This window comes from Ranitomeya imitator, chromosome 2 (assembly GCF_032444005.1).
Source record: "Ranitomeya imitator isolate aRanImi1 chromosome 2, aRanImi1.pri, whole genome shotgun sequence".
NCBI classification, from domain to species: domain Eukaryota; kingdom Metazoa; phylum Chordata; class Amphibia; order Anura; family Dendrobatidae; genus Ranitomeya; species Ranitomeya imitator.
In genome coordinates, this window is record NC_091283.1 from 811,584,611 (window position 1) to 811,603,646 (window position 19,036).

The window sequence follows — 19,036 nt, forward strand, 5'->3', positions numbered from 1 at the left end:
GTATATCATCTCATGACAATGGCACTCCTCATCAGTGGGAAATATTAGTCTGGAATTGATGAGTCAGTCCTCAATGCAGATGTGTTGGAAGAAAAAAAAAATTTTTTAAAGGGAAAAGTGTAAGATTCTGAGCGACAGAGCCCAAATTGCAAATTGTTTCTTCAGAGAGTAAGAGGACTAGAACTCCAGTGGCATGTCAGGCTTGGCATGTCACTCTCTGTTACCCTTTGGATCCTAGAGCCCAAATTATGATGGCTGTATGACCAGGTCCGAACATCTCCAAACAATGTCTTGTCTTAGATTTCTTAGAAGCCCAACCTGTAAGCTTAGTGTACGATCATGGGCTCATTGATACACCTGTGAAGCGAGGCTAGCCTGCCTGGCGTAATCCCACAGCCCAGAAGTGCTACTGGTGGGAAATTACTGGAAAAGGTAATGCTATGGTAGAAAGAGGTCAGAACACACAGTAGCACAGTTTGTGGCTGTGTAACCAGGGGCCGGTCACAATGTCTAGTGCATTTCCATCTTGCACATTTAAAGTATATCTACGGGTTCTACCAATGGGACGTGAATCTATCTTGAGAACGTAGCCCATTGCAAGCAGCTTCCAGGGAGAAGTGATTGGAAAGCCCATGTAAAAGAATTTTGCCCAGTTGCCTGCCCACCTCTCCAAAGACAGAGGTGGGTATTAAGACCCCGTTTTGGAAGTCACATCGATGGGATGAAGACCTGTTGTACAATTTATGGCATGTCCTCTGATTATATGCTGCAAATGTACAAGATGGAAATACTCTTTAAAAAATAAAATTGGTCTATGCAGCAATGGAAAAAGGTAGTCTGGTCTGATAAATCAAATTTTCAGTGGAAAGCCGGGTGAGTGTGCATGGTGGCTGTGGAAGAGATGGCACAGGATGTACTAGGAGAACTACTGGTGAAGACTGGCATTGTTCTGCTGGGAAGTCTGGAGTCCTGGACTTCAGGTGGATTTTTTTTTTACCACTACCACCATCCTAAATATTGTACAGATCAAATACATCCCTTCATGGCACTGATGTTCCGTGAATGGCAGGGGCATCTATCAGCACAGCTATGTCTCTGTCACACGGCAAGAGTGAATCAGGAATGGTGGGAGGAACACGATGGAGATAAAGGTGATGACTTGTTTCCAAATTCTCCAGACCTCACTCTGATAAATAAATAAAAAAAATAGCTGTTGGACGTAATGGAAAAATATATATAAATCTGATCCATGGAGACATAACACACCGGACGAGATTTAGAGGATCTATTGCTAATATGCACAGTGCCTTAAAAATGAACATTTCCACAAAACACCCACAAACTTACATGTATTTTATTTTGATTTTATGTGATATACCAACACAAAGTAGCCAGTATTTGTGAAGTATAAAGAAAATGACACATGGTTTTATAATTAAGTTAAAAATATAGATCTGAAAATTGTGTTCAGCCCCCTGTAGTCTGATTCCCCTAAATACCATCCCGAGTGACTAATTGTTTCCAGAAGTCACATAATTAGTAAACTGAGTCCACTTGTGTTTGATTGATTGTTTCTCAGGATAACTACAGCTGTTCTTTGAAGGTCTCAGAAGTTTATTTGAAAACATCAGGGATCAAACAGCATCATTAAAACCAAGGAACACACCAGACAGGTCAGGGATAAAGTGATAGAGAACAGTAAAGCAGGGGTAGGTTATAAGTAGTGAGGAACGAACGTGCTCAGATATGGTGTTATCTGGGCCTGCCTGGGTGCTGAGTGTCTTCGGCGTGCTCGAATAATATGTTCGAGTCCCCACGGCTGCATGTCTAGTGGCTGTTCTATAGCAGCATCATATATAGGGATTGTCTGTTTGTTAGGCAATCCCCTCCCCGCATGTGTTGCGGCTGTCAAACAGCCCTGAGATATGCAGCGGGGGACTCACATTTTTTTGAGCACACCAAAAACACTCGGGTAGCACCTTATCTGAACAAGTTCACTCATCACGATTTATAAATAAAATAGCCGAAGCTCTGAACATCTTATGGAGGACTGTGCAATCCATCATCCAAAAATGGAAGGAGTATGGCACAACTGCAAACCTACCAAAACATGGCTGTCCACCTCAACGGACATCCCAAGTAAGGAGAGCACTAATTACAGGAGCAGCCAAGAGGCCCATGGTCACTCTGGAGGCGCTGTAGAGAGCCACAGCTCAGGTGGGAGAATCTGGGAACAGGACGACTATTATGGCTCATAGTCACTTGCGAGACACTCAGATGAGTCTCGCACGGCAATACCCGGCACTCAGGAGCGGAGTGTGCGGCTGCATAGCAATACATGCAGCCGCACGCTCCGCTCCTGAGTGTCGGGTATTGCCGTGCGAGACTCATCCGAGTTTGTCGCAAGTGACTATGAGCCCTTAGTTATAATCTCCACAATTCTGGCCTTTATGGAAGAGTTGCAAGAAGAAAGCAATTTTTGAAAGCCATAAGAAGTCCCGTTTCAAGTTTGCAAAAAGCCATATAGAGGACACAGCTAGCATGTGGAAGAAGGTGCTCGGGTCAATTAAGGCCAAAGTAGATCTTTTTAGGCTAAATGCAAAATGCTATGTGTGAAGGGAAACGAACACTGCACATCACCCTGAAAACACCATCCCCACTGTCACACATGGTGGTGGCAGCACCATGCCGTGGGGAGGCTTTTCTTCAGCAGGGACAGGGAAGCTGGTCAGAGTTGATGAGAAGATGGATGGAGCTAAATACAGGGCAATTGTAGAGGAAAAACCATTAAAGGCTGCAAAAGTCTTGAGACAGGAATGTAGGTTCACCTTCCAGCAGAACAGCAACCCTAAATCTAATTCCAGTACTTCAGGGCTTCAATGGATGGTTTAGATCAAAGCATACTCATGCGTGTGAACGGCCCGGTCACAGTCCAGACCTAAATCCCATTGAGAATCTGTGACAAGATGTGTAAATTGCTGTTCAGACACCTCCATCCAATATCACTGAGTGAGAGCAAGTGTGCAAAGAAGACGGGGCAAAAAATGTCACCTAGATGTGCAAAGCTGATGAGACATACCACAACAATTTCACATTGCAGTGAAAGGTGGTCCTACAAAGTATTGACTCGGGGGGCTGAATACAAATGCACATCACAATTTTTAGATTTATATTTTAAAAACTATTTAAAAATCCTTGTATCATTTCCCCTTCACTTCACAAATACTGGCTACTGTGTGGTATAATCACAAAAAATCCCAATAACAAATATTTAAGGTTGTGGTGCAGCATGGAAAAGTTGTAGGGGTAAGAATACTTTTTCAGGGCGCTGTAGAGGTCAGATATCCCTGGAGACCTTCTCAGGTCTTGTGGATTCCAGGTATCACTGAGTTGGCGCTGTTTAGGCTGCTTTACACCTGTGAAGAAATATTAAGAAGGCAACGCCGTCACCTTGGAAAACTGTCACACATTGGTATTAGTTACTCTACTTATCTCCTGTGATAAAACACAGATGTGACCATTCCCATCTAAATAGCAGAAAAAGTACAGACATTTTAACTCTTCAACTTATACCTGAGCGACGATAACATGTCCAGAGCACACAAAAATAAAATGGATGCCTGTGCTAACTGTGACAATGACTGAAGTGACTGGGGGGGAGTGTAGACTTTACAGGTCATCCCCAGGGGTCAATGTGGCATAGTCTTCAGAAAAAAGAGGGTGAGGCCCTAAATCGCAGTATCAGACATGCCGGCTTCTGGAAATAGAAGTGTCGCGAATATGTTAAATAATAAATGGCGCAGATCGCAAACTGTACAGATGGCATTATAGGTCGCTCACCATACGGTGAAGTATTGCTTAAAAAACTCTGAATGTGGAGCAAGGAAACTGCAGGAAAGACTGCTGCAGTGGTAGCAATGTGTAAGGATAGCAGAAATGGTAAATCGGCCGGGTCCACTGCACACAAGTCCTGTGAATCGCCTCCTAGCTGCCGGTGTCTGCGGCTCTTCTTTTGATAAGCCACCATGGTGCAAAGGTGTGTGTGCACCATTAAGGCTAATCAGAAGAGAAGCCATGGAGCCGGGAGGTAGAAAGAGATTTGCAAGCTCCAGTGCAACGGTTACGAGACACGGACCTGGCCGCTGGGTAAGGGTGCACCAAAAATGATGAATTCATGGCAAATTATTAGGAGTGCTTCCAAACGCAGTAATTTTCCACTTTGTGCTCCCAGGCCAAGTAAGTTTTGCAGGTCATTACAATCAGAATGCGGACACCATCTACACGGAGATCAGAACACATCGGTCAATGCAAATATTACACATTACATTATATACGGATGTAATAAAAGAAATATAGAGGGGGCACAATTTTGAGGACAGGCGACAACAATAACAGTTTTAATAGAACGTTCGATTCTTTCACTGAATTAATTTGAACAATTAAAATCACAATAGCAATTTTAACAAAGGAACTGAAGACGTGTATGAATTACCAAGAAGAAAAACCACATGCCTTCACTGACAACATGTCACATCAGCTGGTACGTAACGTTTCTTCTGCCAGTCCTGTGTAACCTGAAACATTTCTTCTCCGCTCCTATCCGAAGCCAAATTCCTAATTCTGCTGAAAAGATGGAAACAGAGCTCTGCAGACTGGTGACAGTAAGTTGGAAGGAGGGATGCAGGAGAAATAACTAAGGATCGCAGTGAAATCAGTAAAACAAAGTATTTGCAAAGTTACACAAAGCAGAAAGGTTAAAACTAAAGGATTTTTCCCATTACAGTCAGGGTATGTCATAACTTGCTGACAAAGGGGTTAATGCTGTAACCCTTTGTTGGAGTCGCTCAGATTACCAAATTATGGGCTATGACAAAAATTACAATTCCCTTTAATTCCGATTCAGTAGAGAATATATTACCATCCAGATAAGCAGCACCTAAGAAAATACCACACCATCTATAACCAAAATACTTGCAAATCAGCAAGGGAGACTCCACAGCTGACGCGCTGGTAGTGAGTAATGTAATGTATACAGAACATAAGGGTGTGAGCTCCTCCGCAACCATTTTTGTGCTGTCCCAATACATCAAAAATGAAAAAGAGAACAACTTTACAATAGTTCTCCAAGGATTATTCCCATTTGTTCAAGATACCTGCATGATAATCGCTGAGTGCTAAGATATCTATGGATCCAGAGAACTGCCCCCATGGAGCAAACGTCACTCCATTTACTGTCAATGGATGTCAACGGATGGGAATAGGCGATAATTTGGCCAATTGGGAATAACCCTTCAATTAAACATTTCCTATCATTTGGCGTCTACAGCTCATATGCAGACTGATGTGCGTCTATGGTAGAAGACCACAAATTCTGTGCAGAGTAATACTGCAGCCTCGTACTTCTGACTAACAGACAATTGCCAGCATGGAATACGATTTCAGGCTCAGACTACACAGAGATTGTTTGTTGTCTGTTACCATGGCAATGCATCGCTCCGCGTAGTAACTGCAGAAAGAAAATTGATAAGAAATTTTAAAAACCTACTGCAAAGTTTCTTTATTCATTTTATAAAATGTTTTTGATGATGTATGTTGGCTTTGGCGTCACGTTTGGATCTGTAGGTTATATTCCTTCCAAGTGAGGAAAACCGTTCGTGTCGAGAACCCAACGGTAACTGATGTGGAAAACCTAGAGACCACTAAAGTGTTCATGCAAGGAGTCGGAGAGAAGGATGGACATGTCACTAGCTAATCCATGGACAAGTCATCGTAGTCATAGTCTTGCTGATGACAGTGTTCACTTTGGCCATTGACTAGCTTTTCAGTTGAGTTTTGGGATAATGAATTGCTTTGCATTAGATTTATTAATCGGTCCAGCCTGGTATCTAGATGCTCCTGTAAACTTCTCATCCTCTTATCAATATGTGCCAAAAGTGTCCTCTCCACGCGCTCCATGTGTACGGACAGAAGCTTCTCTAACGCCGGATCCATCTTTTCTTCTCTGCAATAAAACACACAGACTTTAGCTAGATGCAAATGTCCTTCCGTTATTTATTATATTTTTTTTCCTTTTTGTGTTATTACTTTGTATACTTTCCTTCTGACCATGAATCTGCAGTACGGCCAGCTTTGCACACTATTCTTTCATACAGTTCTTAGTGCACTAAACACAATAAAGGTCCAAATCCGCCGAATACAGACCAATATCTCTTACTATGAATGTAATTGACTCTGTGCGACAAGGTTGGGACGGCATTCTTAGCCTGTGAACGGAAACATTAAATGGGTTGTCCAGGCTTGGGACTCTGACTGTACTCTTATGAATACACACATTGCGCGCCGCCAGGATTCTCCGATGCCAGGAGCGGGCGGGTTTGTGACTGCAAGTATGCAATTTCACACTTCTGGCCACATTCTGACTAGACATGTCCAGCCTTGCTCAATTCACTTATACTGAGCGAGGCCGTGCACGTCTAGTCGGCATGTGACCGCATGTATGCAAATTACATACGTTCAGTCGCACACCCACGCGCTCCCAGCACCAGAGAATCCTAACAGCATGCTGCAATGATTTACAGGTCTGCAGACACATAGGGTGAGACCCAAGCCTAGACAACCCTTTAAAATGCTTCTATTCACTGACCGTAAGCAGTCACCCTATAAGAAAACAAAACAGAAAACCTACTTGTAGAGTTGAGCCTAAAAGTTTGCAAGACACTGGTTTAGCATTCATATGGGTACTCCATGGCAGCCGAACCAGAGCCCTGCAAACTTCCTTTGCAGTCATATAGGATTATGTCATGTATAGGGCAACAGCAGAGGATACTTACTTTAGTGCTGAGGATGGTTCTTGTCTGTTTTGTCCACATAAATTACGCAGGAGAGGCACCAAAGCGTCAGGACCCTGAGGACTGGCAGCCGAGCCTACAGTCGTTTGCAGTAGTGAAGACATAACGGACTTCATAGGATTCTCAGGACTTGTTTGTTGAACGGAGGAGTGAGACGCAGACTCCTGACCTTGGTTTTCCACTTTTGTATCAGGAGTCGTGCTGGCGTTATGCTTATGTTGTCTGGCCTCCTCCCTGATCTGGTCTCTGCCATGCTGGAAACTGCCAAAGAGCTGCATTAACTGAGCCCCAAAAGGTGCCTGATGCTGCAAGGAAGCAAAGAAAGAGGATTAGTGATAGCTGCAGACCAAAATCCATAGAAAACAGAAGATTCCGCTATTAATGAAAACATAGCAGAAGTGTATCCTAATGGGTCTGCCCACGTATAGGGAGTACAGATCTTGCAGGTTTGCACCACTGCATGTAAGAATTCAGTCCTCCAGAATGAGCTACAAGGGAAAGATAGTTACCTTTAACTAAAGAGATAATTTTCCTTTAAAGGGAGCTTATCTTCAGTTAAAGGGATTGTCCAATTTACATGAAAGTCTCTCTAAAGGCAAAAAAGTACAGTGTATGGAAAAAAAATAAAAAATAAAAGAACATTCACCAGTCCAGTCACATGGCAGTCCGGAAGTCTCAGCTTGGATCGGAAACAGTGACGTTCCTCAGTTACCCGACTACTCAAGCATGTGACTGGCTGCAGCGGTCAGGTGCAAGTACATCATTTGATACATATCCCGTTACAGTCACCTGACCGATGCAGCCAATCACAGGACCACAGAGATCCGGTGACTGAATGAAGAGATATTATTGATACCAAGAGTGGCCTGCACTTGGGCGATGGGGGGAATCAAGTATTTGTTATTGAATACCAATATATGGCTTTGCAGAAACTTTTATTTAAAGGGAACCTGTCACCCCGTTTTTTCAGATTGAGATAAAAATACTGTTAAATAGGGCCTGCGCTGTGCGTTACTATAGTGTATGTAGTGTACCCCGATTCCCCACCTATGCTGAGAAATACATTACCAAAGTCGCCGTTTTCGCCTGTCAATCAGGCTGGTCAGGTCGGCGTGGTGACATCGCTGTTTCTTCCCCAGCTTTCCGTTGGTGGCGTAGTGGTGTGCGCATGTCCAAGTGCCAAATCCACTGCGCGCAGGTGAAGAAAAAGCGCGCGATCTGCGCTATTACCCTTGTCATCGGTGGGGGCGGCCATCTTCCTGAGGCCGCGCGTGCGCAGATAGAGTGCTCTGCTGCACGGGGCTTCAGGAAAATGGCCGCGGGATGCCGCGCGTGCGCAGATGGAGATCGCAGCGGCCATTTTCCTGAAGCCGAGATGCAAACCTGCGCGCAGTGGATTCGGCACTTGGACATGCGCACACCACTACGCCACCAACGGAAAGCTGGGGAAGAAACAGAGATGTCACCACGCCCCCCTGACCAGCCTGATTGACAGGCGAAAACGGCGACTTTGGTAATTTATTTCGCAGCATAGGTGGGGAATCGGGGTACACTACATACACTATTGTAATGCACAGCGCAGGCCCTATTTAACAGTATTTTTATCTCAATCTGAAAAAACGGGGTGACAGGTTCCCTTTAAGTTGGACAATCCCTTTAATGACAGTGTATGGAGCTGTGAGGACCCGGGCCGATCACCAATGAAGCTTGTAGCAGCTGATTGGCGGCGGCGCCAGGTGTTGAATCAGCATCGATCCGATATCAAAGTTGTAGACAGCCCCTTTAACAAGAGTATCCCTCCTGGCTGCTTAGATACAAAAGTATCACATAACCTGATCAACAGCACCTGTACAAGAAAAGATGATAAAGTGAGAGGGTGATCCAGCTCTGAGCTATACCTGTAGTGGACAGTGTGTAGTTCCAAACGCTCCAAAACCGTGCACTTGTGTCCCCTGACTACAATACAACATATTATAGGACTATAGCAACGTCAGCGAGAAAAAGGTGAAGAAATACCGGTCCTGGGTGTCAACTGGGCAGAGATTTATACACAGGGAGAAAATACAGAAAGTTTCTATCGCATGACAACAAGCAGAGATCCTGAAAACCATGAAGACTGACTGCAGACAGAATACTGGAGTATTGTAGAACACTTAATAACAGAACGAATTACATTTATTTACATCTAATATATAAAGGTGTGTGTGTGTGCGTGCATATATGTGTGTGCGTGCGTGTATATATAAGTGTGTGTGTGTGTGTGTGTGTGTGTGTGTGTGTGTGTGTGTGTATATATAAGTGTGTGTGTGTGTGTGTGTGTGTGTGTGTGTGTGTGTGTGTGTGTGTGTGTGTGTGTGTGTGTCCGGGATTGGCATCTGCACCGTCGCAGCTACAGCCACAACATTTTACACAGTCACACGTCTGGAACCCGAGAGCGTCATAGGCTATGTTGTGAGGCGAAATCTTAACCCTGCGCGTTCCAATTCACCAAACAATTTTGCCCCTATCCCTACATGGAAAAATTGCTACATGCACAAAAGTTGCAACACACAAAACTTGCACCTTCTCAAAACGCACCACACATAAAACTCGCCATGAGCAAAACTTGCTGCACACAACTTGCTACACTAATCAGGCACATGCAACTCGACACACAAAAAGTTGCTACACGCATGTTGCCACACAAAACTCAAAATACGGCACCTGTCAGTCACATGGCCTGTCTATTATGTGTATGTGTGAGCTAATATATACTGCCAGGGGGAGGGCTTCCTGTTGGCTGGGGATTTATCAGGCTGCCAATTTAGTTTACAAATACTGAGGTAAAAATACTGACTAAATAACGTGTGAACGCGGTCTAATACAGGAGGAGATGACACACAGATATATACTATATACAGGGGAGATGACACACAGATATATACTATATACAGGAGAGATGACACACAGGTACATACTATTTACAGGGGAGATGACACACAGGTACATACTATATACAGGGGAGATGACACACAGGTACATACTATTTACAGGGGAGATGACACACAGGTACATACTATATATAAGAGGAGATGACATACAGGTATATACACTATATACAGGAGGAGATGACACAGGTATATACTATATACAGGAGGAGATGACACGTATATACGATATACAGGAGCAGATGACACACAGATCTATACTATACACAGGAGGAGATGACATACAGGTAACTATATATAAGAGGAGATGACATACAGGTACATACTATATACAGGGGAGATGACACACAGGTATATACTATACACAGGAGGAGATGACATACAGGTACATACTATATACAGGAGGAGATGGCTTACAGGTATATACACTATATACAGGAGGAGATGACACAGGTATATACTATATACAGGAGGAGATGACACAGGTATATACTATATACAGGAGGAGATGACACAGGTATATATTATATACAGGAGGAGATGACATACAGGTATATACTATATACAGGAGGAGATGACATACAGGTACATACTATATACAAGGGCGATGACACACAGGTATATACTATACACAGGAGGAGATGACATACAGGTACATACTATATATAGGAGAAGATGACACGTATATACGATATACAGGAGCAGATCACACACAGATCTATACTATATACAGGAGGAGATGACACAGGTATATACTATATACAGGAGGAGATGACATACAGGTACATACTATACACAGGAGGAGATGACATACAGGTAAATACTATATACAGGAGGAGATGACATACAGATATATACTATATACAGGAGAAGATGACACATAGGTATATACAATATACAGGAGGAAATGACATACAGCAGGTATCTACTATATAATTGTCTAAGGGTCACTTCCGTCTGCCCTCCTGTCTGTCTGTCACGGATATTCATTGGTCACGGCCTCTGTCTGTCATGGAAATCCAAGTCGCTGATTGGTCTCGCCAGCCGCCTGTCATAGCTACCGCGACCAATCAGCGACGGCCACAGTCCAATTAGTCCCTCCTTACTCCCCTGCAGTCAGTGCCCGGCGCCCGCTCCATACTCCCCTCCAGTCACCGCTCACACAGGGTTAATGCCAGCGGTAACGGACTACGTGGCTGCTATATACATATTCTAGAATACCCGATGCGTTAGAATCGGGCCACCATCTAGTATACTATATACAGGGAAGATGACATACAGGTATATACGATATACAGGGGAAATGACATACAGGTATATACTATATACAGGAGAAGATGACACATAGGTATATACAATATACAGGGGAGATGACATACAGGTATATACTATATACAGGGGAGATGACATACAGGTATATACTATATACAGGAGATGACATATGGGTGTATATTATATAAAAGGGAGATGACAAACATGTATATACTGAGGGGAAAATGAGAGGTGTGAGGTGAAAATGAGGGGTGTGAGGTGAAAATGAGGGGTGTAAGGTGAAAATGAGGGGTGTAAGGTGAAAATGAAAAGGTGCAAGTGCAAAATGAGAGGAGTGATCGGAAAATGACAGATGTGAGGTCGAAATGACAAGTGTTAGGGGGGAATGAGAGGAGTGAGGGGAAAATAAGAGGAGTGAGGGGGAAAATGAGAGGCGTGATGGAAAAATGAGAGAAGTGAGGTGCTATAACTAAGCACAGATACTTACTATGCCCAGGCAACGCCGGGCTCTTCAGCTAGTAAACAATAAATCTCAATACATTTTATATCCAACCAGAAATGTGAAAATAAGCAAGCATTGTTATTATATGCCGCATTATGTGCGCTCACCTTCTGCTGTGCACGCACCATATTCATAAGTTGCTCTGCCCCGGGTGACATTTTCCCGCCCATGCTGTCCATAATGCTCTGCACACGATCCAGATTAATGGACGACCCCGGCACATATGGCGCTTGAGGACATCTATCAGGGACAGGGGTTATTTGTACTGAAATCTCGCTCACCAGGACACTGCACCGGCCGCCGAGTGACAGAAGCTGAAGACAGAAAAGTCAGTGAGTAAAACTTCTAAATATTAGCCAGAACGTAAAAGATATAACCGACTGAAAGAGACATGTGGTTTTACCTAGAACAGTTAGCAGAATGGCATCCCCATACACACACAGGCTTAATGTCAATATTGATATTTATGGGGCTTTTTAAATTAAAAAAATATATAGGCTGAACTCTGTACGTGCCCCACAGACAGGTTGACAAGAAGCTGCAACAACAAAGGTAGATCTAGTAGAAGCTTCTCCAGTCACTCTGATTAACCCTGTACACGCAGCCATGTCCGCTTCCAGTGGATTAACCCTTTACAAGCAGCCGTCTTCCTCTAGATTAAACCTTTACAAGCAGCCATGTCTTCCTCTAGATTAAACCTTTACAAAAGCAGCCATGTCTTCCTCTAGATTAAACCTTTATAAGCAGCCATGTCTTCCTCTAGATTAAACCTTTACAAGCAGCCATGTCTTCCTCTACATTAAACCTTTACAAGCAGCCATGTCTTCCTCTACATTAAACCTTTACAAATAGCCATGTTCTCCTCTAGTAGATTAACTTTTTACAAGCAGCCATGTCCACTTCTAGTGGATAAATCCTTTACAAGTAGCCATGTCTCCTCCTTGTAAATTAACCCTTTAAAAGCAGCCATGTCCTGTTCTAATGGATTAACCCTTTACTACCAGCTATGTCCTCTTCCTGTGGACCTGTGGATTAACCCTTTACAAGCCAACCTATCCTTATCTATTAGATGGGCTGCATATTACAGAGACATCATATTACATGGCTGAAAAATAATATTCAGTTTGTGAAAAAGTTCAGGCTCCTGACAGAAGATGAGGAAAAGTTTTGCCTCATATGCGTTTTGCCGATTCGCTGCCCATTTGGATGCATAGGTGAATTCAAACCGTCATTTTAATTTCTATTACACAAATGAATAATACACAAGAAAGTAAGAAACTTTGTGATATATGTTATCAGGGAAATTTGCTTCTTTTCTCCTCCTGGACTGTGGTTACACTCGCAGTTCGTGGGTAGCATAGGTAATAAGTGAAGACATATTTTTGCATTACTGAGAAAGATGACAGTTGGTGTAGTTACAATAATATGGAAGGGGGAGGAGCTAGAGGCCGACACAGACATTCTGCTGCAAGTTCTCACTTCTCCATAGAACCTTATGAGCACCAACTATCATCTCCTCTCGGTAATGGGAATGTCTCTATTCCCTGAAGACATATTTTTACCTTGAATTGAGAATTTTGAGAAAGAATGATCAGTATAGGAGGAGAAAGAAGATTTCTATAATAAACTTTGTAATATATCTTTTTATTTTCACATTTGCTATCGATTTATAAGAAAAAAAATTAAGTGACGGTTATAATTTAACATTGATAAAAACGTATAGAAAATTTACAAAACAGTAGTAAAATTTCAGTCGATTGGTTGTAATGCCAAATTGATTGAATTAACCCCTTTCCTGTGGTGTGAGGAACACATCATATCTCAGGTGCTGGTGTATGGAGTGGACTCAAGATCGACACCATATTTGCTCAATAGCATCTGTGAAGAACTCTCATCTGCTGCCATGTTTAGCCAAAAACGTACTTTAACAATACAAGACGGCACCGGGAATTCGAATTTCAGGTGAGCTTTGTACAAAACTGCAGGACTTTCTTCTCCACTGCTCTCCAAAGTGCAAAATCTCTCCCCTCGACTGGTACCCAAGTACTCCTCTTCTTTGCCATTCTGCAACGCGCTGTAGATCTCAATAGTCCGGGCTTCACTATGGATCGTAATCCCCAGGATCCGATCCTTCCCTTGTGCTGCACACAGTAAAGACAAGGTGCATGAGTTGTCTCCTTTAGAGGGTGTCGGTAGCTCCAGAAGTACACAATGCTCCCTGAGAAAGAAACACAATGACAAATATACATTAGTGACTTAATTCTTCTTCATATCTTCTGTCCAGATTTGTGAGGGGGGGGAGGGAGTCGCAAGTAGCATAAAAGTGGAGGAAATTTTGTAAAATAATATTTAAAAAAATCTGCAGTGGATATTGATGTGGATTTTAACCCCTCCCTGCAATAGGACGTACTGGTACATTATATGTTGCGTCCAGGTGCATGTAGTGGGATCAGAAGTTGAGCCTGTAGCATACAGCACACGTATAGGGCGGCATTGGCCTCTAAAAGCAGCAACCAGAGCCAGCTCTCATTGCTGCAGTTTAACCATTTGAATGCTGCCATCAATATTTCAACTTTAATAAGTTCCCACTGCAATGAGATTGTGGGAAACCAATGAATTGTCATGTCATCTGGGGGGCTTACTTTCCGTACCATCTTGGTGCTCCGATGAATCATAAGTAACTCCCTCTTAAAAATGCAATAAAAACATTGCATGTACACCAAATATTTTTTTAATTACACAAATTTCTCCATTTTTTTTTTAATAAATAAATTTAAAAAAAAAGCAAGCCTACGTGTACACAAAAACTAAAAAGTTATGAACCTTAAAAAAAGGGGAGGAAAAATAAAAGTACAAAAATAAAAGACTGCCCTGAAAAGAAGGGGTTAAATCTGCCGGACGTCCCTTTAAGCTGTCGGTTTTGACCTTTGCGATGTGAAATCTGTACGCACTGGGTCAAGTTTCGGCACAGACATCACTCACCCTGATGCAATGCAAAGGGCAATATGTGCACGTGATTATATCCTGGGGGAGGGGCGGGGGGGCACACCACACCATCACATTATATTCCAGGGGTCTGCAACCTGTGGGATTCCTGCAGCTGTGCAACTACAACTCCCAGCAGTCTGGGAATGGCGCCGATTGCCGACCCCTAGTCCTGGAAAACACATGATTTTGGAGGGGGAAAAAAGACTATAAACTGGTTATGCTAATAATAAAATACCCCAATAATTGTAGGGGTGGCAGACTCCTTGCATGGGTGACAGACCCCCTTAAATTGAGTTCTCACCTAGAGGGAGTCTCCTCGTCATTTTGGGCAGGACAGTCCGCGGCAGACAACTTCAGCACAGATGCCAGCTCAGCCTGGCACCGCCAGGAGCTAGAACACAGCATGGGAGGCTGAGGACGCCCGGCCAGCAGGTCAGACCGTGGTCCGGACATCACCGAGCAGACGCTGAGTGCAGACACCGGCCTAAGAGTGCGGTATACTACGGGGCCAGTCACAGGCAGCCATGACAGCAAGTAGGGGGGGACAACGAGAATCAGTACTGAAAATCAATGACAGACGCGAAACCGGAAGTTGATGGATGGGAGGACACATTTTTTGATGCACTACTTCCGGTCCCAGCCTGAAGCGCCGCCTCCAGAACATTAAAAGACATTCCGGCGGCCATTTTGTCGTAGTCCAAATTGTGTGCAGCCAGTGGGCGGTCTCTGTGATTACATGTCACATGATCAGGTTTACTATGACTATGGCTCAGTAGATCCTGCTGTATGTATGTATGCGCATTGCGCATGTCTGCAATGAAGGCTGCAGGGCGGTTATGCAGGACGTTATGCCACAGTGTTAAAAGCAAAAAGTTGCAGTCAAATCTATTAAGCTGTTAAACTCGGACTAGATATTCTGAATTATTGGACTCTTCATGAGGGGAAAATGAAGAATGCACTAAAACCATGGGGCAGCTTTATCAAAACTGAAACAAAAAAACTCTGCAATGTCCGTGGCAACCAATCACAGTGCAGCTTTTATTTTCAAGGAGCAGCTTAAAAGAGTGAAGCTGAGTCCTGATTGGCTGTCGGGGGCACCAGCGATGGTAGATGAGGCGCATTGACTGGTATTGGTCGACGTGCAAAAAACTGACCGAAAATGCGTTTGATCTTGACCTTACTGCACTATTGGATGGCAGAGTAAAGGAGTGGTGGCACTACTGTGGTGCGGTCTATCTGCCCGTTAGGCGGAGCTCACACAACCGGTTTTCAGTCCGATTGATAGGATGACAGCACTTCGACCAATGTTCTTAAATGGGGCGGTGTGGGTGAGCGTTTTTTTTTCACAGACAATCTGTGTGAAAAAAATCTCAGCCTGCACTAGTGTCTGCTTTATGCTGGATGAGATGCTCCCATTCAAGTCTATGAGTGCGCAGAAAAAAATCGGATTCTGTATGGGGACACAGCATAACAGCCGTATAGTATCCGATCGTTACAGATTCATTGCAAATCCTTAACCTAAGATACTGTAAATGGTCCTGTCAATTTTTTGGATGAAACACTGACGATTGTTTTATACGCTGGTGTGAACGCAGCCTCCATGGGTTGTCTGGTCTCACGTACTGATGACCTATCGATAGGAGCACCCGCCGACAGCTGTTATTTGCTCTGGTGGCCTCCGGATGGGAGCTGCACGGCGCTTCTTCAATGTTTCGCAGCCGCTCCCGAGTGCCGCAGATCAGCTCTTATTCTCATTCTCTATAACAAAATAGTTTGCTGTTCTGCAGAGTAAGGCAATGGCCACTACACCTGGAATGGAGACGCATCTTGCCGCTCAGTTTAAAGTGTTTGCATCCAGAGGCCGCCAAAGCAAACGACAGCTGATCGGTTGGGGACTACTATTGTTAGGCAAGTACGGACTGGGGCTGAATTCAGCCCTGGCATTTGAAATCACACAGGCCCATGTTGTCTCCGTCCCCAAGCATCAGATGAGATATATTACTAATATTACCCTGGATGGAGGAAAGCAAGATTTACTACAAGACCAATATTTCCAATGATACCCATTGCCTGCTGGGGTAAGTGACGGAGTCAGCAACTTTGTGCTCCATCACAACTCTAAACAGTATGGGTGTCTTGAGAACACGGATTCCGTTAACAACATAGCAGACAAGGCAGCGAGTGATGAGCAAGTATACTCGCTGCTCGGGTGATCTGCGAGTATTTATGACTGCTCGTAGATTTAGTTTTTGTCCACACAGCTGCATGATTTACAGCTGCTAGATAGCCTGAATACATGTGGGGGTTCCCTAACAACCAGGCAACCCCCACACGTACTCAGGCTGGGTACCAGCCGTAAATCATGCAGCTGCGTCGACAAAAAGTAAATCTCCGAGCAGTCACAAATACTCGGAGACCACCCGAGCGTGCTCGGGAAAACGCGAGCGAGTATACTCGCTCATCACTAAAGGCAGCCCATGACCAGATAGGCCCTTCTGGCATTTGCCAGATGGCCAGTCCGGCCCTGCTCAGCGGTGGTCCCTCCCTGGAGATTTCTTCTACTGTATGTTAGTCTCTCGGTACGGTGCTGTCATGGTGCAGGGAAAAAGTAATTGCTTACCGGTAGTTGGATTTTCCTGGACCATGAGAGCACCATGCTATTTAGCTCTCTTTCTAGTGGTGGAATGTTTTCCCTCTTTTTTCCACTGGGTAAAATAATTATGAGGCTATGTGCACACATTGCGGATTTGCCTGCGGATCCGCAGCGTTTTTGATGCTGCGGATCTGCAGCAATTTCCCATGTGTTTTCCAGTAGCATGTTAACCTATGGAAAACCAAATCTGCTGTGCACATGCTGCGGAAAAAAACGCGCGGAAACGCAGAGGTGTATTTTCCGCAGCATGTCAATCCTTTTTGCAGATCTGCACCGTTTCTCCACCCATTGACTTGCATTGAGTGAGGCACATCCGCAGCAAAACCGCAGATGTAAAAAAGATCTGCGGTTTTGCTGCGGATGAAACGCAGATTGGGAGGAGTGTGGGTGGAGCTATGTGCGTGTATGTGTGTGTGCAGGGTCTGCGTGTCAGTGTCTGGGGGTCTGCGGGGCTGTCCATGGGTGTGCAGGGGTCTGTGGGGCTGTCTGGGGGTCTGCCATGGCTGTCCAGGGGTCTGCGGGGCTGTCTAGGAGTCTGCGGGGCTGTGTCATATTGTGTGTGTGTGTGTGTGTGCAGGCATCGTCCAATGGGACTACAAGTCCCATCCGGCTATGCCTGCTACAGTGACAGTAACTGACACATTAGCCAATGATGGGACAGTAGTAGTCCCATCATCCGGCTAATGTGTTGAATGTAAAAAAAAAAAACACATATACAGTACAGACAGTACATAGTTTCTACAGACTTGTTCACTGTGCAAGTAGCCCATGTGTTTTTGGTTCTATAATTGTTCTCTTGTTTCTACAAGACTGGGGAGTCCACCACTCCTCTGTGGGTCATTTGCATTGTAGCTGTTCCATCCAGCATGTCCACATGGATATTTTCTCTCTGAACCCTGCTTCTACAGGTACTATACAGATGATCAGGTTTTAAATACATCAGATAGGGATTATATACATTAGATAGGACTGCTCTATTATGGGTATACCTTGGCGATTGGTGGAGCAGCTTAACATACATTTTTTTGCAAAAAAACGTATTAACTAAATACCCTGTATTTTTTTTCATTTTTTGACTAGCACTTGCTTATTTACTGTGAATTTTTTACAACAGAGTATTTTTCACTTCGCTGTGCGCTTTTGTGTCATACAGTACATATACAGTTCACATTCACCATATATAGTTCACATTCACCAATCACCTTGTTCCCGAAGCCCACGCTCACCTGAAAAAAAATTAAAATAATAAACCAAAAATATACCGTACTCCCTGTGTCCGCAGTAATCCAATTAGAACGATTGTCTCACGACGATCTCCCGTGGAGAGCTGCCACATTAGCAGATGCGACTACTCTCCACGGCCCTCGGGATACAATGACGGAAGGTATCCTTCGGCACTGTGTCCCTCCGCTGTGAGTACAGTATAGTTCATACTGTCACTTGCAGCACTGTTGCGTGGGAAAATTCCCACACAGCATTGCCATAAAGTGAGAGCAATGAACTAAAGTAACCTCTTCAGTGATGCACTGCAGGAGCCATTGTCTCCCGTCAATGTGTCACTGGAGGCCCTATAGAGCGGTGACATCCCCCGATGTCACTGTTCTATAGGGGAGATTGTTGTGGGACATTCGTTATTAATAGGACTGCGTCGGACAGGGATTATACGGTTGGTTTATTTTATTTTTTTTGCAGGCGATCGAGGGCATTGCAGGAATTAGGCGTAGTTGTAAGCATGGTGAAATTAAGAATATTAAAATACTTTATTCTTATGTCTTTTTTTTACTCTTTCACTACTGTAGGATTAGTAATGGATACATGTCTTATTGAAGCCTCTCCATTACTAACC

General features: G+C 44.0%; 1 protein-coding gene across 2 annotated transcripts; it reads right to left on the reverse strand.

Moving 5' to 3' along the window:
• Nucleotides 1-4,371: 4,371 nt before the first annotated feature.
• On the reverse strand, nucleotides 4,372-15,140 carry C2H10orf88 (chromosome 2 C10orf88 homolog). Of its 2 annotated transcripts, none has more exons than XM_069753859.1 (5): nucleotides 14,839-15,140; nucleotides 13,473-13,767; nucleotides 11,675-11,863; nucleotides 6,831-7,153; nucleotides 4,372-6,001 (listed from the first exon to the last, which is right to left on the reverse strand). In XM_069753859.1, the coding sequence occupies exons 1-5, from the start codon at nucleotides 14,988-14,990 to the stop codon at nucleotides 5,749-5,751; spliced, it is 1,212 nt and encodes a 403-aa protein (XP_069609960.1). In that variant the 5' UTR covers nucleotides 14,991-15,140; the 3' UTR covers nucleotides 4,372-5,748. The 2 variants fall into 2 exon arrangements, with proteins under 2 accessions (XP_069609960.1, XP_069609959.1); XM_069753858.1 differs by having other exon boundaries at nucleotides 11,657-11,863.
• Between the last annotated feature and the right edge of the window lie 3,896 nt (nucleotides 15,141-19,036).